At 32.9% G+C, this 22,284-nt stretch overlaps 3 protein-coding genes and 1 long non-coding RNA gene across 5 annotated transcripts; 3 read left to right on the top strand and 1 right to left on the bottom strand.

Moving 5' to 3' along the window:
• The first annotated feature begins 504 nt into the window (after positions 1-504).
• LOC107176456 (uncharacterized) lies at positions 505-14,266 on the top strand. 2 transcript variants are annotated; one of them, XM_015528974.2, is made up of 2 exons: positions 505-986; positions 13,821-14,266. In XM_015528974.2, the coding sequence occupies exons 1-2, from the start codon at positions 636-638 to the stop codon at positions 14,076-14,078; spliced, it is 609 nt and encodes a 202-aa protein (XP_015384460.2). In that variant the 5' UTR covers positions 505-635; the 3' UTR covers positions 14,079-14,266. The 2 variants fall into 2 exon arrangements, with proteins under 2 accessions (XP_015384460.2, XP_052289197.1); XM_052433237.1 differs by lacking the exon at positions 505-986 and adding an exon at positions 5,168-5,561.
• On the top strand, positions 8,628-9,433 carry LOC102619692 (uncharacterized). The gene has a single exon (XM_006474603.2). The coding sequence runs from the start codon at positions 8,648-8,650 to the stop codon at positions 9,416-9,418; it is 771 nt and encodes a 256-aa protein (XP_006474666.2). The 5' UTR covers positions 8,628-8,647; the 3' UTR covers positions 9,419-9,433.
• Positions 10,131-20,029, bottom strand: LOC127899688 (uncharacterized). Its single transcript, XR_008051613.1, has 3 exons — positions 19,685-20,029; positions 19,486-19,599; positions 10,131-10,221 (listed from the first exon to the last, which is right to left on the bottom strand). It is a non-coding gene; the product is annotated as an uncharacterized LOC127899688 (long non-coding RNA).
• Positions 17,469-18,291, top strand: LOC127899686 (uncharacterized). The gene has a single exon (XM_052433236.1). It carries the CDS (start codon positions 17,492-17,494, stop codon positions 18,260-18,262), a length of 771 nt encoding a protein of 256 aa, XP_052289196.1. The 5' UTR covers positions 17,469-17,491; the 3' UTR covers positions 18,263-18,291.
• Positions 20,030-22,284: the final 2,255 nt, after the last annotated feature.

Genomic DNA, 22,284 nt, shown 5'->3' with positions numbered 1-22,284 from the left:
AATTTTGATGGATTTAAAAAAAGATTGAACCTTTTTTAAAAGAAAAAGGATTGAACATAATCTCTTGCTTCCACTAAATAAGCCAAACTAATTGGGCCAATATATATACTACATGAACATGTATGCAAACGTAATATTTGAATAAAAAATACGAAAACGTGAAAAAAATCTTTAAAAATTTACCAAACCGTAAAACGTATGACATGTTATTCAGTAAATAAAATTTTAAATGACATTTTGTAAATATTATGTGTCGGTGCATACGTTTTACAATAAGTCATTTATTAAAAAAAAAGAAATTTTAAAAATTTAATAAGTTGTAATTTTAAATGGAGAATTAGACGATTATCTATGTTCTGTTATATCAATAATAGGCTTTTCACACAGAATTAAAAAAAAAAAATCCTAACTATTATTTTTATGTTACAATTATGCCATAAATACTCACATAACTCATGGTAAATGTTGCATATGAAGCTGTTTCGTCAATTTACAACAAGCGTTTCCGTAATCAGTATTTAGAGTGTGTTCTCTTCCTACCTAACCCTTCCACAGAACCACAAGTATCCTTTTAAATCACAGGAAACTTGTATCAACAAAACCAGTGCAAAGATTTCCAGTGAGCTACTGATCCAATGGCAAAATCATCGAATACCCTTCTTCTTATGGTGCTGATTGTTGTGTCGGCGACAATGCTGTTCCCCTCAGGACTGTCACAAGAGCAGCCTATACACGATATTGAAAAATGCTGGTCATCTCTAACAAGCGTACCAAGTTGTCTCACGGAGATTATCGGTCCCCTGTTGCTTGGCCAAATTGGCCAAATTGGCCAGATTGGTCCTGTTTGTTGCACTGCCATCAATCAAATTACCGACAGTTGTTGGCCTAAGATGTTCCCATTCAACCCATTTTTGGCTCCATTGCTCAAGAACCTCTGCACTGCACCTCCACCTCAAGACGCTGGAGTACTGAGTGCTGCGAGCAAGGTTTCTTCTCCAAATCTGTTGTTGACGCCAGGGATTAATGTGGCTGAAGTTACTGAATGCTGGTCCTCCATTGCAAGCACGGAAGGGTGTGCTTTAGAGGTTTATAAATCACTCACCACTGGCCAAATCAATGGCGTTGGCCCTGCTTGTTGCAAGGCTATCATTGGAATTAATAATAAGTGCTGGCCTAAGATGTTCCCATTTAATCCATTCTTCCCTTCATTTTTGAGAAGCAGTTGTGCTGCTGTCATTGCTTGATTACGGGAGAGTCAAGAGTGGTTCCTCTGCTTTTCGATTGGTTTATGTTTTCGGCTAGATGATTTTTGTAGTCTTAATTTAAGACTGTCGTATGATTCTTCACAATAAAAGTTCAGTTGGCCAACTAGAAATTTGGCAGCATTTTCTTTCTCTTGGTGATATCATTTCTCTGTTCTTTAAAGTTTCATTTTAATATTTATTTATATTCAAAGGCATTTAAATGCTAGCTTGCATGCGCATTAGCTTGTGCACTTGAACAAATAACGCACTGATGGAGAATTGACTCATAAAAAGACTCTGACTGAAACATATAGAATCAGCAATCTCATTGATTTCTTGGTAAAATCCAAGAATACAACTAATGAAGAAGCCAAATATTTTTAGGGATATAAAAATGCTAGCCGACGTTCTTAAAGCTTTGGCCGATAGAAATATTTCGAGTCAAAACGGTAAGGATTTATGACAATTGGCGACATCTACAAAAGCCTTTTTCAATATTATCAAGATTTTTATTATATTATGATTGCGTTTATATATATATGTATAATTAGGGTCCAGTTACGTTATCCATGGGTTTGATACTCTATTTTTTGTCTTTTTCGAATCTACTAATTTAGGTAAGAGTTTTACATGGCTTAGATGAGATTATTGTGTTATTAACATTAAAAGCCCCTATTGTTCATGCAAAATAAAAATTTTTTTTTAAAAATTATAACATATAATTCCATAATATTCTAACTTATTTCACACTATTGAACTAGGTTTTCTTTTAAATGACTTATTGTTACATTTATTAATATCTATTTAAATTAATAAATGTATATATTAATTAATAAATTAACTAATTTATTATATAGATAAACTATGTATAATATTTACTAACCATAATTAATGATAAATATAAATATAATTTTTTTTAATTTAACATAACAACCATCAATTTCCTCTTACCCATGTGAACAAGGTTCAAACCCCATAACTTTTTTTTTTCCAACATGAGATTTTACTATCATGTGGATGGAATGTACAAAATACGAAAATAAATTTAATTTCACATTCTATGTAGTTAATGTTTTATTATATTTTTGTAACATAATATTTATTAAACATACTGTCAATTATGTAATTATGTAGTAGAAATATGTTAATTTACTAATAATAATAAAGTGTTAGTTTACGAATTTATAAAATCATTTTTTTTTTGTTTGAACAATGAGTTTTGTATTTTTGGTTGTGTTTTTTGTCCTTAAATGAAAAGAATAAATTTAATTGCACATTAATAAATTGATATTTGTTACTTCACCCCAACAGTTTAACTAGTCATTAGTATACATCCACACGATTGATATTTTTATTAACTTATCTGAGAGAAGTGTAAAAAAAAAAAAACAATTACTCTATTTGAAAATAATTTAAATATTTCTTTATTAAAAATAAACTAAAAATAAATATTTTCTTTTCTTTCTTCTCTCTTGTTAACATCGCACATGGACAACAATAGAGATGGTAGTTCAGTACATATCTATCAATTAAAATATAAGTCAATTAGTATAATTAATTGTGTCATAAATAGGTTATCATATTAGGAGTTTTAAAACTGATCCCAATACAGTTATTAATCATGTTTACTGTTAGGAAGAGCAAACAAATTCATTCAAGTTGGATATCTAAGTATTTGATCCAAATAGATTGGATAATATCCATCCAAAATACTTTGGATTTGATTTATCTTATATCCATCCATGAACTTGAATATTAGTAATATTTAAGCATACAAGATAAAAATTGAATATTATAATTAATATTTAAGTTTTGTGAATTAGATAAAAATCAAAATAACATTGCTAAAAATTATTGCACCATCAATGACAACAATGACGACACTATCACTAAGAAATAGAAGTGAGTGAACAAAAATACAAATACTATCAACAGATTCAAAATTCTCTGATCTATGTCATAGTGACAATGTTTGCCGGATAAATGGATGTGCCGGCGATAGATGTACATTCCAATGCAAACAAATATAGCAAGACCCCATGATTAGATGACGTTTTCAAGGTTCATTTCCTTTAACAACCAAATAGAGGGTCTTTATATTGAAAAAAAGTGGTAGTGTAATGTAACTTGTGTTTTTGTGGTGTGGTTATGGTTGCAGTTATTTTGGAAGGGGTGTGCAACTCTACATGTCACCATTTTCTGGCATTGAGACTATTATTGTGTAGATCATTCAATTTCAAGTTTAATAGTACCTTTCATGGCCCATTTCGATCAATAATGTCATTGCACGCGAAGACGCAGTGGTCACTAGTGATTGTTTATATTTTTTAATGTAAAATATATTTTTGTAATTAATTGAAAAATAAGAGTAATAATTTTGTTATTCATTTGAAGGTTTGATGTCCACGTCGCTTCATCATTTGACATCCCTTGCAGAGTAGCCGAGGACGTGGCAACCTCAGTCTCTTGTTTGAGTCTCTCTCTTCACAATCAAGATTGTTCTACTGAAATTTCGATATCTGACTTTGCATATTGCATGCCCCCCCCCCCCCCCCCCCCTCTCTTTTATATTAGGGAATTTATTATCTATCTATATTTTTGCGTAAACGTTCATTTCGAGCTCGCATTTTAGGCATGAAAATAATTTGGCTAACTTGCGAATTGCCAATCTCTTTGTCTTTCTTTGGAAATATGTGATTAGGTTAATTAGATCTAAAAATGCAAAGATCTCTGAATTTGAAGATCTATATAATAAATATGAATTTTGACGGATTTAAAAAGGATTGAACATAATCTCTTGCTTCCACTAAATAAACCAAACTAATTGGGCCAATATATATACTAATTGAACATGTATGCAAAGGTAATATTATAATAAAAAATACGAAAACATAAAAAAAAAAAATTTACTAAACTGTAAAATGTATGACCTGTTATTCAGTAAATAAAATCTTACATGACATGTCGCAAATAGCATGTGTTGACGCATACTTTTAATCAGTGGCGGATCTAGAAAAATAATTTACCGGGGGCTAAATTAGATAATAGTAAAATATAAAAAATTAAAATTTTGAATATATAAAATATTTATAATTAGTCTCTACGCACTTTTATATTTTTAAAATGTTATACAATAGACTCATTATCAATATTATTAAATTTATTGTTTCTTATATAAACAATCAAACTATCACTTATCCCATCCGATTCCAAAGATGATTCTTCATGAGTTTTATTACTGAAAATGTTCGTTCTACTATTATTATATAAACCGGAAGAATTAACCATATTTTTTAGAATAGAAAATATTTTGATATTATTATATAAACCGGAAGAATTAACCATATTTTTTAGAATAAAAAATATTTTGAGTAGTGGGCTATCATTATTTTTAATTAAAATATATGTTTTTATATTTCTTAAAAGTCAAAGTTTAAATTTTATGGGGTTTATATTTTATAGTGACTATTTTAATAAATTTAATGGGGCTAATTAGAAAATAAATTTTTTTTTTTTTTTTGGCCAGTGGGGGCTTGAGCCCCCACTGGTCATGTGCTGTATCCGCCTCTGCTTTTAATAATATGTCCTTCATAAAAATATGAAATTTTAAAAACTTAATAAGTTATAGTTTCGAATAGAGAATTAGACCACCATCTATGTTCTATACTTCCATTATATTGATCACAGGCTTTTCACACAATCAAAAATTGAAAAAAAAAAAAAAGAATTCTAGCTATTATTTTTCTGTTACAATTATGCCATAATTACTTACTTAGCACATAACTCGTGGTAAATGTCACATATGAAACTGTTTCGTCAATTTACAACAAGCGTTTCCGTAATCAGTATTTAAAGTGTGTTCTCTTCCTACCTAATCCTTCCACAGAACCACAAGTATCCTTTTAAATCAGAGGAAGCTTGTATCAACAAAACCAGTGAAAAGATTTCCAGTGAGCTGCTGATCCAATGGCAAAATCATCGAATACCCTTCTTCTTATGGTGCTGATTGTTGTGTCGGCGACAATGCTGTTCCCCTCAGGACTGTCACAAGAACAGCCTATACACGATATTGAAAAATGCTGGTCATCTCTAACAAGCGTACCAAGTTGTCTCACGGAGATTATCGGTCCACTGTTGCTTGGCCAAATTGGCCAAATTGGCCAGATTGGTCCTGTTTGTTGCACTGCCATCAATCAAATTACCGACAGTTGTTGGCCTAAGATGTTCCCATTCAACCCATTTTTGGCTCCATTGCTCAAGAACCTCTGCACTGCACCTCCACCTCAAGACGCTGGAGTACTGAGTGCTGCGAGCAAGGTTTCTTCTCCAAATCTGTTGTTGACGCCAGGGATTGATGTGGCTGAAGTTACTGAATGCTGGTCCTCCATTGCAAGCACGGAAGGGTGTGCTTTAGAGGTTTATAAATCACTCACCACTGGCCAAATCAATGGCGTTGGCCCTGCTTGTTGCAAGGCTATCATTGGAATTAACAATAAGTGCTGGCCTAAGATGTTCCCATTTAATCCATTCTTCCCTTCATTTTTGAGAAGCAGTTGTGCTGCTGTCATTGTTTGATTACGGGAGAGTCAAGAGTGGTTCCTCTGCTTTTCGATTGGTTTATGTTTTCGGCTAGATGATTTTTGTAGTCTTAATTTAAGACTGTCGTATGATTCTTCACAATAAAAGTTCAGTTGGCCAACTAGAAATTTGGCAGCATTTTCTTTCTCTTGGTGATATCATTTCTCTGTTCTTTAAAGTTTCATTTTAATATTTATTTATATTCAAAGGCATTTAAATGCAAGTTTGCATGCGCATTAGCTTGTGCACTCGAACAAATAACGCACTGATGGAGAATTGACTCATAAAAAGACTCTGACTGAAACATATAGAATCAGCAATCTCATTGATTTCTTGGTAAAATCCAAGAATACAGGTAATGACGAAGCCAAATATTTTTAGGGATATAAAAATGCTAGCCGATGTGCTTAAAGCTTTGGCCGATAGAAATATTTCGAGTCAAAACGGTAAGGATTTATGAAAATTGGCGACATCTACAAAAGTATTTTTAGATATTATCAAGATTTTTAGTAGATTTTGATTGCGTGTATATATATATATATAATTAGGGTCTAGCTACGTTACTCATTGGGTTTGGTATTCCGTTTTTTTTGTCTTTTTCAAGTCCACTGAGAGTTGAACAATGGCTTAGATGAGATTATTAGATTATTAACATTAAAAGTCCCTATTGTTGATACAAAATAAAAAAAAATTAAAAGTTTTAAAATTATAACATATAAGTTTATAACAGATTAAATAGTCATTAGCACACATCTATACAGTTAAGATCTTTTATTAGCTTATTTGAGAGAAGGGTAAAAAAAAAAATCTAAACAATTACTCTATTTGAAAATTATTTAAATATTTCTTTAGTAAAAATAAACTAAAAATAAGTATTTTCTTTTTATTCCTTATCTCTTGCTAACATCGCCCATGGACAACAATAGAGATGGCAATTCAACACATATCTATCAATTAAAATATAAGTCAATTAGTCCAGTTAATTGAATTGTGTGATAAATAGGTTATCATATTTTGAGTTTTAAAACTGAACCCAATAAAGTTATTAATCGAGTTGACAACTAGGAAGAGCAAACAAATTCATTCAAGTTGGGTATCTAAGTATTTGATCCAAATAGATTGGATAATATCCATCCAAAATACTCCAGATTTGATTTATTTGATATTCATCCATGAACTTGAATATTAATAATAGTTAAGCATGCAAGATTAAAATTGAATATTATAATTAATATTTAATTTTTGTAAATTAGATGAAAAATCAAAATAACATTGCTAAAAATTATTGCACCATCAATGACAACAATGTCGGCACCATCACTTAAAAATAGAAGTGAGTGAATAGAAACACAAATACTATCAGCATATTCAAAATTCTTCGATCTATGTGATTATGGCAATGATTGCCGGATAAATGGATGTGTATGTGATAGATGCGCCTTCCAATGCAAACAACTATAGCAAGACCTCATGATTAGACGACGTTTCAAGGTTCATTGCCTTTAACAACCAAATTGAGGGTCTCTAAATTGAAAAAAATGTGGTAGTGTAATGTAACTTGTGTTTTTGTGGTGTGTTATGGTTGTAGTTATTTTGGAAGGGATGTGCAACTCTACAAATCACCATTTTTTGGCATTGAGACTGTCATTGTGTAGATCATCCAATTTCAAGTCTAATGGTAAACTTTATGGCCCCTTTCGATCAATAATGTCTAAATGCCAGAAAATAGTATTGATTGTCTATATTTTTTAATGTAAACTATATTGTTGTAATTAATTAAAAAATAAAAGTAATAATTTTGTTTTATTATTATGTTTTTATATTAAAAATAATTTTAATTATTTTCTAATTAAAATGGGTAAGAAAAATGATGGTACGTGTAAGTGCAGGATTAATGTGTAAAAATTTAAAAATCTTTAATTTTTTTGTTTCCATAATAAATAACAGAATTCCATTGTAGTTGATCTTAAAAAAACGAAAAGAAGGGGCACCAAACCCATACATAGTTTTGCCCATATAATTGAAAACAGACGCACAGGAAAATTGGCGACAGTGACAGTGTCAAGTGGGGTTGCTCAGGCAGAAGCAATGAACGAGGTTGAATTTGTGAAATTGGATATTCAGTTGTGCGTATATTTTGAAAATAATTGAGATTTGATTACATAAATTCTTCTAAAAAGACCAACATAAAGCTTAAATCAGAATAGAACACAAATCCTGAATTTGAGTTTGTGGATATAGCTGATGAAACGCCCAACCGAGTGGTTTTTTTTTTTTTATTTTATTGAAAATTTATTAACCAAACAATAAGCAACGGAAGAAATACAATACAAACGTGACACGTTTGTTTACTAGCAAACTGGTCTGGAATCTGGTTGCATAGCTTTCAAACGTACGACGCTTTAAATGTTCATTATTTTGCCAAACACAAAGACTCACTGTCCCACCTTATTAGCCTTTGGGGGGAAAAAAAAATTATCTCCCTCTCTAATCATGTTTATTTTTAATGAACAAAATTTTAAATTTCAGTTGCATGTTGGGAAAAGAGATATAACTCATTCCATAACAGTCAGTTTCACTCAAACGAAGGAACTCGACTTAGTCATATTGATTAAATCCAATTCAGGAGTTATTCCAATTTTAATTAATTAACAGAAGGCTCTTTAAAACAAAAGTTAATTATCAAAACTGTTGCATCAATTCATTATGGTAAATGCTTCAACACAAGTAACGTCACCCCAAAAGACAAATAAATTCCGCACAAATTTCCTCCACAGAATCACAAAATCAAATTCCCTTGAAAATACTTGCAGAGGAGGCGTCCAATGGCAAAAATATCAGCAAATGTAGTCCCTATGATGTTGGCTGCGGCTTGCATTGCGGCAACGCTGGTCTCAACAGAACTAGCGCAGCTCACAACACTGCCGCCACTACCGACGATACCAATCTCACAAATTCCAGGCATATTACCGCCTCTAAAAGGTGCCGAACAATGCTGGTTGCCGCTAACAAACATCCCAGATTGTCACTCGGAGATTTTTAGATCACTTTCCAGCGGTCATGTTAGCAATATCGGTCCTGCTTGTTGCAATGGCGTCAATCAAGTGACGGATAAATGCTGGTCTAAGATGCTCCCCTTTCATCCCACGTTCCCTTCATCGCTCAAGCAATTTTGTGCTGTTGCGCCTTCATTTGATCATTTATTTGCTGGGACAAAACTCTCTGTTACACCTGCATCTGATTATACATTTGACCAGACCACGCTCTCTCCGTCACCTTCACCTGATCATGCATTTGCCGGAAGCAACCCCTCTTTGGCACCTTCACCTTACCATATATTTGCTGGGACCAAGGTCTTTGTGCCAACAGCAGATTTGGCTGAAGTAACAGAATGCTGGTCGTCCATTACAGACACTGAAGGGTGTGCTTTAGAGATTTATAAATCACTCATCACTGGCCAGTTTAATGGTCTTGGCCATGCTTGTTGCAAGGCTATCACTGAAATCACCGATAAATGCTGGCCTAAAATGTTCCCATTTAATCCATTCTTCCCTCAATTGCTCCAGAACACTTGTGGCATTGTCCTTGGGGCTTAGTATTGTTTCTTTCTTCTTCTCCCCCCCCCCCCCCCCCCCCCTTTTTAAAATAATAAATAAATTTTGTAGTGAGATTGAATTCAATTATTAAAATATCTGGTAATATAAATGATATGGGTTTGAACCCCAGCACAAACGAGCAGTCGAGCAAAGAGAGAATTAGTTACCATTATGTTGCAATAATAGGATAATTTTCTTGTTTGTCAGGTTATTTTTGTAAGTGAAAAATATGCATATCCAATTAACAAGAGCACAAGACATTAAATTTAATCGTTAAACCCTTCAAATTCACACTATTTCTGTTTTCTCAAAAAAATTATCTTTATATTATGATCCCGAAATGGAAATGCTAAATTGCTAATGCCTAGTTGCCTATTTCCGCTCCTTTGGCCGCATAAAGAGCGGAGCTCAACTTTCGCGGTTCTTTTAGAATCAATTTCGAACCATCTGCTAAATGTTGTAGCAATCCAATTGAAGTCTTATTATATTATCAGTAGACAGAAAATGAGATCCTCATGAGTTATTTGCAAACCTAAGCCATTACAATGCCGATGATGTTGGCTGTGGCGTGCATAGCAATGCTGGTCCCAACAGGACTAGTACACGGTTCCCATTAGCAATACCAATCGGACAAACTTCAGGCCTATTACCGCCTCTACAAGATGCAGGCAAAGGCTGGTCATCGCTAACTAAAATTCCAAGCTGCCTCTGGCAGCTTTGTGATTCACTATCCAGTGGTCGAGCAAGCAAGATTAATCCGGCTTGTTGCAGCTCCATCAATCAAGTCAGCGATGATTGCTGGCCTAAGATGTTCCCATGTCATCCGTTTTTCCCTTCATTGCTCAATAATTTTTGTGCTTGAAACTTTCACCTGATCAACCAACCGGAGCGAATTCCGGGAGCAAGCTCTCTGTGCCATCTGTTAATGAGACCGCAATAACAGGATGCTGGTCATCTATTACAAGCAAAGAATGGTGTGCTTCAGAGATTTTTAAATCACTCACCAGTCACCACTGGCCAAATCAATGGTGTTGGCCCTGCTTGTTGCAAAGCTGTCACTGAAATCAGCGATAAGTGCTGGCCTTAAGATGTTCCCATTTAATCCCTTCTTCCCTCCATTGTTGAAGAGCTCTTGGGCTGAGGTTAGTGGGGCAGCACCAACACCTGGTTAGGCAATTTTGTTCTTACAGCTTAGAGTTACTTGTTAGTTATTACATGAATGGATTGGGCCAGTTATCAAGGAACTGCATTCCTTTCTGGTTTTTCAATGAGCTTAGAAATACAGGTTTTACTTCCATCGCTAGCAAAGCTTAGAATTGTGAATTCATTCTTGACAATAAAATTAATAAAGTTCAGCAAATATATATACTTGAACATGCATTTGTTAGAAAATAACCCATTGGTGAAAACCATGGCTTAAATTTTAGAAACATTCATGTTGTATCACCAAAATCAATAATTGAGCTTGCGGAAGCATACCTGAATTTATAACGAATAATTGCTTTTTAAAGTCGCGTGGTTTATCTTCTAGATCAACACATTATCCCAGAGAATTCTTTAAGTTTTTTTACCACAACCATTTATATAGATAACTTTACCTTTAGGTACTTATACTTTCAACTCACTATAAAAATAAAAATTATCCTTAAATCTCTACACATAAAAGACACATACTCTATTAAATATATCAAAGTCCAAATTACTGAAAATTTTAATTAGATAACTTTTAATTATGTTTAACTTTATATGACAGTATACAACACATAATTATTCATATATAAACCCAACGTTCTATTAAGGATCCAACAATATTCCCACTATTCTTAATTGCTTTGAAGTTTTTATGTTAATTTTAATTTACATGTAAAGAACTGCTTGTGTTTTTTTTTTTTTACATCTTTTTTAATTGCACTATCGATTTTACAGTGGCATTACTACCTTTACGAGAACACTGCTGCTCTTTGCACTGTAATTAGATCACTTTATTTCATTATACTATAGCTAGGACACACTCATTCTTTAGTTGTAAACATCCTTATGTTGACTAATTTCAAGCATATTTTGATTGTTATTCTTCTCGTCAAATTAAAGATGGATCCCCAGTGATGTTTTGTGGCAAAATTGGCTATGAACTATCTGCAGAGACTCGAGACTGAAAAAATAAGTACTTCCCAAAATAACAAAACACTCCTTCAAAAATATGCATTTCTGAATTGAGATTCTAAATGCGGGCGGCTTCCAGTCCAGGCCAGATTTGAAGCGATTCAACGATTGTCGACCCAAATTGCAGTCCCCTGTAAACTATTGTGAGAGCTTGTACTACGAAAAAGGAGCAAAATTTATTTGCCATCCCTGCAAATAACGCACTGATGGAGAATTGACTCATAAAAAGACTCTGACTGAAACAAATAGAATCAGGAATCTCATTGATTCATTGGTAAAATCCAAGAATGCCGGTAATGAAGAAGCCAAATATTTTTAGGGATATAAAAATGCTAGCCGACGTGCTTAAAGCTTTGGCTGGTAGAAATATTTCGAGTCAAAACGGTAAGGATTTATGAAGATTGGCGACATCTACAAAAGTCCTTTTAGATATTATCAAGATTTTTATTATATTCTGATTGCGTTTATATATATATATAATTGGGGTCCAGCTACGTTACCCATGGAATCTGGTACTCCATTTTTTATCTTTGTGAAATCCACAGTAAGAGTTGTACATGGCTTAGATGAGATTATTGGGTTATTAACATTAAAAGCTCCTATTGTTCATGTAAAATAAGAAAAATCAAAAGTTTTAAAATTGTAACATATAAGTCTATAATATTCTAACGTTTTTTACACTATTGAACTAGGTTTCTAATTAAATGACTTATTGTTATATTTATTAATAACTATTTAAATGAAAAAATTTACATATTAATTAATAAATTAACTAATTTATTATATAGTTAAACTATGTATATTATTTACTAACCACAATTAATGATGAATATAAATATGATTTTTTTTTAAAATTTAACATAACAGCAACTCATTTCCTCTTACCCATGTGAACAAGGTTCAAACCCCATAACTTTTTTTTTTCAACACGAGATTTTACTATCAAGTGGATGGAATGTACAAAATACGAAAATAAATATAATTTCATATTCTATGTAGTTAATGTTTTATTATTTTTTTTGTAACATAATATTTATTTAACACACTGTCAATTATCTAATTATGTAGTAAAAATATGTTCATTTACTAATAATAATAAAGTGTTAGTTTATGAATTTATAAAATCATTTTTGTTTGTTTGAACAATAAATTTTTTATTTTTGGTTGAGTTTTTGTCCTTAAATGAAAAAAATAAATTTAATTGCACACTTAAATAAATTGATATTTGTTACTCCACCCCAAAAGTTGAAATAGTCATTAGCACACATCCATACGTTTAAGATCTTTTATTAACTTATCTGAGACAAGGGTAAAAAAAAAAATTACTCGATTTGAAAGTAATTTAAATATTTCTTTAGTAAAAATAAACTAAAAATAAATATTTTCTTTTCTTTCTTCTCTCTTGCTAATATCGCACATGGACAACAACAGAGATGGCAACACATGTCTATCAATTAAAATATAAGTCAATTAGTATAATTAATTGAATAATTAATTGTGCCATAAATAGGTTATCATATTAGGAGTTTTAAAACTGAACTCCATACAGTTATTAATCGAGTTGACAGCCAGGAAGAGCAAACAAATCCATTCAAATTGGATATCTAAGTATTTGATCCAAATAGATTGGATTAAAAATTGAAAAAAAAAATTCCTAGCTATTATTTTTCTGTTACAATTATGCCATAAATACTCACTTAGCACATAACTCATGGTAAATGTTACATATGAAACTGTTTCGTCAATTTACAACAAGCGTTTCCGTAATCAGTATTTAGAGTGTGTTCTCTTCCTACCTAATCCTTCCACAGAACCACAAGTATCCTTTTAAATCACAGGAAACTTGTATCAACAAAACCAGTGCAAAGATTTCCAGTGAGCTACTGATCCGATGGCAAAATCATCAAATACCCTTCTTATGGTGCTGATTGTTGTGTTCGCGACAACGCTGTTCCCTTCAGGACTGTCACAAGAGCAGTCTATACAAGATATTGAAAAATGCTGGTCATCTCTAACAAGCGTACCAAGTTGTCTCACGGAGATTATCGGTCCCCTGTTGCTTGGCCAAATTGGCCAAATTGGCCAGATTGGTCCTGTTTGTTGCACTGCCATCAATCAAATTACCGACAGTTGTTGGCCTAAGATGTTCCCGTTCAACCCATTTTTGGCTCCATTGCTCAAGAACTTCTGCACCGCACCTCCACCTCAAAACGCTGGAGTACTGAGTGCTGCGAGCAAGGTCGCTTCTCCAAATCTGTTGTTGACGCCAGGGATTAATGGGGCTGAAGTTACTGAATGCTGGTCCTCCATTGCAAGCACTGAAGGGTGTGCTTTAGAGGTTTATAAATCACTCACCACTGGCCAAATCAATGGCGTTGGCCCCGCTTGTTGCAAGGCTATCATTGGAATTAACAATAAGTGCTGGCCTAAGATGTTCCCATTTAATCCATTCTTCCCTTCATTTTTGAGAAGCAATTGTGCCGCTGTCATTGTTTGATCACGGGAGAGTCAAGAGTGGTTCTTCTGCTTTTCGATTAGTTTATTTTTTCGGCTAAATGATTTTTGTAGTCTTAATTTAAGACTGTCGATCGTATGATTCTTCACAATAAAAGTTCAGTTGGCCAACTAGAAATTTGGGCGCATTTTCTTGCTCTTGATGGTGTCATTTCACCATGACTGATTGCTCTGTTCTTTAAAGTTTAATTTTAATATTTATTTATATTCAAAGGCATTTAAATGCAAGTGTGCGCACTTGAACAAATAACGCACTGATTGAGAATTGACTCATAAAAAGACTCTGACTGAAACAAATAGAATCAGGAATCTCATTGATTCTTTGGTAAAATCCAAGAATACAGGTAATGAAGAAGCCAAATATTGTTAGAGTTATGAAAATGCTAGCCGATGTGCTCAAAGCTTTGGCTGGTAGAAATATTTCGAGTCAAAACGGTAAGGATTTATGAAAATTGGCGACATCTACAAAAGTCTTTTTAGATATTTTGAAGATTTTTATTATATACTGATTATATGTATATGTATGTATGTATATAAAATTAGGGTCCAACTACGAAACCCATGGGGTTTGGTATCCTATTTTTTGTCAAGAGTTGTACATGGCTTAGATGAGATTATTGGGTTATTAACATTAAAAGTCCTTATTGTTTTATAAAATAAGCAATATCAAAAGTTTTAAAATTATAACATATAAGTCCATAATATTCTTTTTTTTTTTACACTATTGAACTAGGTTTCCAATTAAATGACTTATTTTCATTTATTAATATCTATTTAAATTAATAAATTTACATATTAATTAATAAATTAACTATTTTATTATATAGCTAAAATATGTATATTATTTACTAATCATAATTAATGATAAATATAAATATAATTTTTTAAATTTAACATAACAGCAACCAATTTTCTCTTACTCATGTGAACAAGGTTCAAACCTCATAACTTTTTTTTTTTAATTCAAGAGATTTTACTATATCAAGTGGATGAAATGTACAAAATACGAAAATAAATTTAATTTCATATTCTATGTAGTTAATGTTTTATTTTTTTGTTAAATAATATTTATTTAACATACTGTCAATTATCTAATTATGTAGTAAAAATATGTTAATATACTAATAATAATAAAGTGTTAGTTTATGAATTTATAAAAAAAATTTTGTTTTTTTGAACAATGAGTTTTGTATTTTTGGTTGAGTTTTTGTCCTTAAATGAAAAGAATAAATTTAATCACAAACTTGAATAAAATTGATATTTGTTACTCCACCCCAACAGTTTAAAAAGTCATTAGCACACATCCATACGGTTAAGATCTTTTATTAACTTATCTGAGAGAAGGGTAAAAAACAAAATCTAAACAATTACTCTATTTGAAAATAATTTAAATATTTCTTTAGTAAAAATAAACTAAAAATAAGTATTTTCTTTTATTCATTCTCTCTTGCTAACATCGCACATGAACAACAATAGAGATGACAGTTCAACACATATCTATCAATTAAAATATAAGTCAATTAGTACAGTTAATTGAATTGTGTCATAAATAGGTTATCATATTAAGAGTTTTGAAACCGAACCCAATACAATTATTAATCGAGTTGACAGCTAGGAAGAGTAAACAAATCCATTCAAGTTGGATATCTAAGTATTTGATCCAAATAGGTTGGATAATATCCATCCAAAATACTCCGGATTTGATTTATCTGATATCCATCAATGAACTTGAATATTAGTAATACTTAAGCATACAAGATTAAAATTGAATATTATAATTAATATTTAAGTTTTGTAAATTAGATGAAAAATCAAAATAACATTGCTAAAAATTATTGCACCATCAATGACAACAATGACGGAACCATCACTAAGAAATAGAAGTGAGTGAACAGAAATACAAATACTGTCAACAGATTCAAAATTCTCCAATCATCTATGTGATGGTGGCAATGTTTGCTGGATAAATGGATGTGCCGACGATAGATGCACCTTCCTTTGCAAACAACTATAGCAAGACCCCATGATTAGACGATGTTTCAAGGTTCATTGCCTTTAACAACCAAATTGAGGGTCTCTAAATTGAAAAAAAAATGTGGTAGTGTAATGTAACTTGTTGTGTTTTAGTGGTGTGGTTATGGTTGCAGTTATTTTGGAAGGGGCATACAACTCTACATATCACCATTTTCTGGCATTGAGACTATCATTGTGTAGATCATCCAATTTCAAGTCTAATGGTACACTTCATGGCCCCTTTCAATCAATAATGTCATTGCACGTGAAGAAGCAGTGGTCACCAGTGGATGCCTATATTTTTTAATGTAAAATATCTTTTGTAATTAATTAAAAAATAAGAGTAATAATTTTATTTTATTATTATGTTTTTATATTGAAAATAATTTTAATTACCTTTTAATTAAAATGGGTGAGAAAAATGATGTTATTGATGGTGAAAATGGGTGAGAAAAATGATGCTATATGTAGGTGCAGGACTAATGTGTAAAAAATTAAAAAAATATATATTTTATTTTATTTTTATTTTCATAACAAATAACAGGACTCCATTGTAGTTCACCTTGAAAAAGACAAAAACAAGGGGTACCAAACCAAGTGGGGTTGCTCGGGCAGAAGCACTGAAGGAGGTTGAATTTGTGAAATTGGATATTCTGTTGTGCATATATTTTGAAAATAATTGAGATTTGATACATAAATTCTTCTAAAAAGACCAACATAACGCTTAAATCAGAATAGAATACAAATCCTGAATTTGCGTTTGTGGATTTAGTTGATGAAACGCCCAACCGAATGGTGTTTTTTTTTTTTTTTTTTAATTTTATTGAAAATTTATTACCCAAAGAATAAGCAACGGAAGAAATACAATATAAACGTGACACGTTTGTTTACTAGCAAACTGGTCTGGAATCTGGATGAATAACTTTCAAACGTACAACGCTTAAATGTCCATTATTTTGCCAAACACAAAGACTCACTGTCCCACCTTATTAACCTTTGGGAAAATAAAAAATAAAAAAATTATCTCCCTCTCTAATCATGTTTATTTTTAAGGAACAAAATTTTAAATTTCAGTTGCATGTTGGGAAAAAGAGATATAACTCATTCCATAATAGTCAGTTTCATTCAAACGAAGGAACTCGATTTAGTCATATTGATTAAATCCAATTCAGGAGTTATTCCAATTTTAATTAATTAATTAATTAATTAACAGAAGGCTCTTTAAAACAAAAGTTAATTATTAAAACTGTTGTATCAATTCATTATGGTAAATGCTTCAACACAAGTAACGTCACCCCAAAAGACAAATAAATTCCGCACAAATTTCCTCCACAGAATCACAAAATCAAATTCCCTTGAAAGTACTTGCATAGGAGGCGTCCAATGGCAAAAATATCAGCAAATATAGCCCCTATGATGTTGGCTGCGGCTTGCATTGCAGCAACGCTGGTCTCAACAGAACTAGCGCAGCTCACAACACTGCCGCCACTACCGACGATACCAATCTCACAAATTCCAGGCATATTACCGCCTCTAAAAGGTGCCGAACAATGCTGGTTGCCGCTAACAAACATCCCAGATTGTCACTCGGAGATTTTTAGATCACTTTCCAGCGGTCATGTTAGCAATATCGGTCCTGCTTGTTGCAATGGCATCAATCAAGTGACAGATAAATGCTGGTCTAAGATGCTCCCCTTTCATCCCACGTTCCCTTCATCGCTCAATCAATTTTGTGCTGTTGCGCCTTCATTTGATCATTTATTTGCTGGGACAAAACTCTATGTTACACCTGCATCTGATTATACATTTGACCAGACCACGCTCTCTCCGTCACCTTCACCTGATCATGCATTTGCCGGAAGCAACCCCTCTTTGGCACCTTCACCTTACCATATATTTGCTGGGACCAAGGTCTTTGTGCCAACAGCAGATTTGGCTGAAGTAACAGAATGCTGGTCGTCCATTACAAACACTGAAGGGTGTGCTTTAGAGATTTATAAATCAATCGTCACTGGCCAGTTTAATGGTCTTGGCCATGCTTGTTGCAAGGCTGTCACTGAAATCAGCGATAAATGCTGGCCTAAAATGTTCCCATTTAATCCATTCTTCCCTCAATTGCTGCAGAACACTTGTGGCATTGTCCTTGGGGCTTAGTATTGTTTCTTTCTTCTTCTTCTCCCCCCCCCCCCCCCTCCTTTTTTTAAATAATAAATAAATTTTGTAGTGAGATTGAATTCAATTAGTAAAATCTCTGATAATATAAATGATATGGGTTTGAAGCCCTGCACAAACGAGCAAAGAGAGAATTAGTTACCATTATGTTGTAGCAATCCAATTGAAGTCTTATTATATTATCGGTAGACAGAAAATGAGATCCTCATGAGTTATTTGCAAACCTAAGCCATTACCGAGCCTAAACAAATATAATACATGGACTAGAATGCTTTGAACGCACGTCAACACAACCTAAAGATGAGATTGAATTTCCAAAGATATGATACATTAGCATTAGGCTGCGAAACTGCAGACAATGTTCACCGATGACCATTTAATAAGATCATCGTTTCAAGTCTGACGCAGTAATTATTTGCCCACAAATTACAATGACATATTTTGAAGCTAAAAGAGTAAAGGTAGCAAAATTAATCATTCAATTGTGAGCCTCTTTTTTCTTTTTTTCAATAATCTTTGTATCTTAAATTGGCAGAGAGAGAAATGAAAAGATATATTGCCATGTAGCTCAGTAGCTTGTGTTGGCCTTAGCTAAGAAGTTGAATAGGACAAGGCTTAAAAGAAAATGGCTGACTAAATTTCGGGCCCTTTTGTTTACGGAACCAAAATTTTAATTTTCAGTTGCACGTTAATTATTAGTCAAAAGAGATATAATTCAGTATGTTAATTATGTCGTCAGTAATATCTTTTCAACCAAATAGTCATAAATATTACTGTAATTTATTGCATGAGTTATGTCATTTTAACTAATAATTCGATCCGATCAAGGAACACTATAAATTCACTACAAACCTAATTCTTCCTCAGAATCACAAACTAAATATCCGAAAATACTCGAAGGGTTTGCACACATAGCTGAATCCATGGCGAAAATATCGGCAATTACAATGCCGATGATGTTGGCCGTGGCATGCATAGCAATTCTGGTCCCAACAGGACTAGTACACGGTTCCCATTAGCAATACCAATCGGACAAACTTCAGGCCTATTACCGCCACTACAAGATGCTGGCAAAGGCTGGTCATCGCTAACAAAAATTCCAAGCTGCCTCTGGCAGATTTGTGATTCACTATCCAGTGGTCTAGCAAGCAAGATTAATCCGGCTTGTTGCAGCTCCATCAATCAAGTCAGCGATGATTGCTGACCTAAGATGTTCCCATGTCATCCGTTTTTCCCTTCATTGCTCAAGAATTTTTGTGCTGCACTTTCACCTGATCAACCAACTGGAGCGAATTCCGGGAGCAAGCTCTCTGTGCCATCTGTTAGTGAGACCGAAATAACAGAATGCTGGTCATCTATTACAAGCAAAGAATGGTGTGCTTCAGAGATTTTTAAATCACTCACCAGTCACCACTGGCCAAATCAATGGTATTGGCCCTGCTTGTTGCAAAGCTGTCACTGAAATCAGCGATAAGTGCTGGCCTAAGATGTTCCCATTTAATCCCTTCTTCCTGCATTGTTGAAGAGCTCTTGGGCTGAGGTTAGTGGGGCAGCACCAACACCTGATTAGGCAATTTTGTTCTTACAGCTTAGTGTTACTTGGTAGTTATTACGCTGAATGGATTGGGCCAGTTATCAAGGAACTGCATTCCTTTCTGGTTTTTCAATGAGCTTAGAAATACAGGTTTTACTTCCATTGCTAGCAAAGCTTAGAATTGTGATTCATTCTTGACAATAAAATTAATTAAGTTCAGCAAACATATATACTTGAACATGCATTTGTTAGAAAATAACCCGTTGGTGAAAACTATGACCTAAATTCTAGAAACATTCATGTTTTATTACAAAAAATCAATAATTGAGCTTGCGAAAGTATACCTGAATTCATAACAAATAATTACTTTTTAAAGTCGTGTGGTTTATCTTCTAGATCAACACATTATCTCATAAAATTCTTTAAGTTTTTTTACCCGAACCATTTATATAGATAACTTTATCTTTAGGTACTTCTATTTTCAACTCATTATAAAAACAAAAATAAAAATTATCCTTAAATCTGTACACATAAAAGACACATACTCTATTAAATATATTAAAGTCCAAATTATTGAAAATCTTAATTAAATAACTTTTAATTGTGTTTAACTTTGTATGACAGTATACAACACATAATTATTCGTATATAAATCCAACGTTCTATTAAGGATCCAACAATATTCCCACTATTCTTAATTGCTTTGAAGTTTTTATATTAATTTTAATTTACATGTCAAGAACTGCTTGTGTTTTTTTTTTTTACATGTTTTTTAATTGCACTATCGATTTTACAGTGGCATTACTACCTTTACGAGAACAAGGCCGCTCTTTGCACTGTAATTAGATCACTTTCTTTCATTATACTATAGCTAGGACACACTCATTCTTTAGTTGTAAACATCCTTATGTTGGCTAATTTCAAGCATATTTTGATTGTTATTCTTCTCGTCAAATTAAAGATGGATCCCTATTGATGTTTTGTGGCAAAATTGGCTATGAAATTTCTGCAGAGACTCGAAACTGAAAAAATAAGTACTTCCCAAAATAACAAAATACTCCTTCAAAAATATGCATTTCTGAATTGAGATTCTAAATGCGGGCGGCTTCCAGTCCAGGCCAGATTTGAAGCGATTCAACGGTTGTCGGCCCAAATTGGAGTCCCCAGTAAACCATTGTGAGAGCTTGTACTACGAAAAAGGAGCAAAATCTCTTATTATTGGATAAAATTAATTAAAATTTCATTAATTTTTAAAATATATCTAAATTTTTTGAGTATCAACTTTTTTTTATTAATATATTAATTTAATTCTTGTAATTATTTGATATTGGAAATATGAATAACTTTATCCATTTAATTAATTGAATATTTTTTAATTATAATTAATTAAAAATTATGAAAAAAAATACAGGATTTGTCATGGTTTTTCAATTAAATAAAAAAATCCTTACTTTTTTTTTCATAATTTTCATTTAATTTTTCAATTAATTATGATTAAAAAAATTCAATTAACTAAATAATTAGAGATATTTATATTTCTATCTTCAAACAACTAATTATAAGAATAAAATGATAAGATTAATAAAAAAAATTTTAAAAAAATTTAGATGTGTTTTAAAAAACAAGGTTTCTGTTAAGTAAACAAGAGCACCAGCTCGGCCATACCATCATCCCCACCTCGGGGTGAATCACCTCTGTCGAATGGTACGAGCAGAACACTGATAATGAGCCTTCTACAAACATGGGCCGACCAGAGACGAGTACCAACCAGAGGAATACACCGACCAGAGACATATACCGAGTAGATACCCATTCCCTAAAGAGCGGGAACACGATCTCATAAAATCATGACAGTTGCGCTTTTCCCAGAACCGTTGAGGGAGACATGGTGTCCCACGTTTGCCCACAATGTTAGAGTTCCATGAGGGGCTACCACTACCCGAGAAAGGGGGGATGAAGGGTGAACAGAAACGTGGAACAACGGCTATAAAAGAGGAAGAAATCAATTAATAAAGGGATGAAAAAACTGAGAGAGAAGAGAAAACTCTGCCAAATTAAGACTAGACTGTTTTTCTGCCTAAATTGAGAGTAAATCGTGAGTCATTCCGAAATCTAAATTGAACTGTTTTCCCGTAAATATCTTGTGCTAACTTAGGCATCTGATCTATTTCTTTGTGAACGCAGGCTTAGCAAGATAAAAATGGGTGATTTCAACCCAGTGACGTAAGCGATCGTTAAGGCAAGGAGAGAGTGACATCGTTCCATTAAACATATAAGCGTCGGTGGAAAAATCTGGTCGGATAAAGGGCGAGCAGATTTCAGCATCAACATTTTGGCGCTGTCTGTGGGGAGCTGGATAAAAAGCTACCACCAAACTAATAGTCATCCGAGGAAGCGCACGAATAATTGGTTATGGATGTTTCAAGGAAGGGTGCCTTAGGGGAGGACAATGAAATTATTGAGACAATCA

This window comes from Citrus sinensis, chromosome 9 (genome assembly GCF_022201045.2).
Source record: "Citrus sinensis cultivar Valencia sweet orange chromosome 9, DVS_A1.0, whole genome shotgun sequence".
NCBI classification, from domain to species: Eukaryota; Viridiplantae; Streptophyta; class Magnoliopsida; order Sapindales; family Rutaceae; genus Citrus; species Citrus sinensis.
Note: the sequence above shows the minus strand (reverse complement) of the source record. Positions and strands in the feature narration are given on the sequence as shown.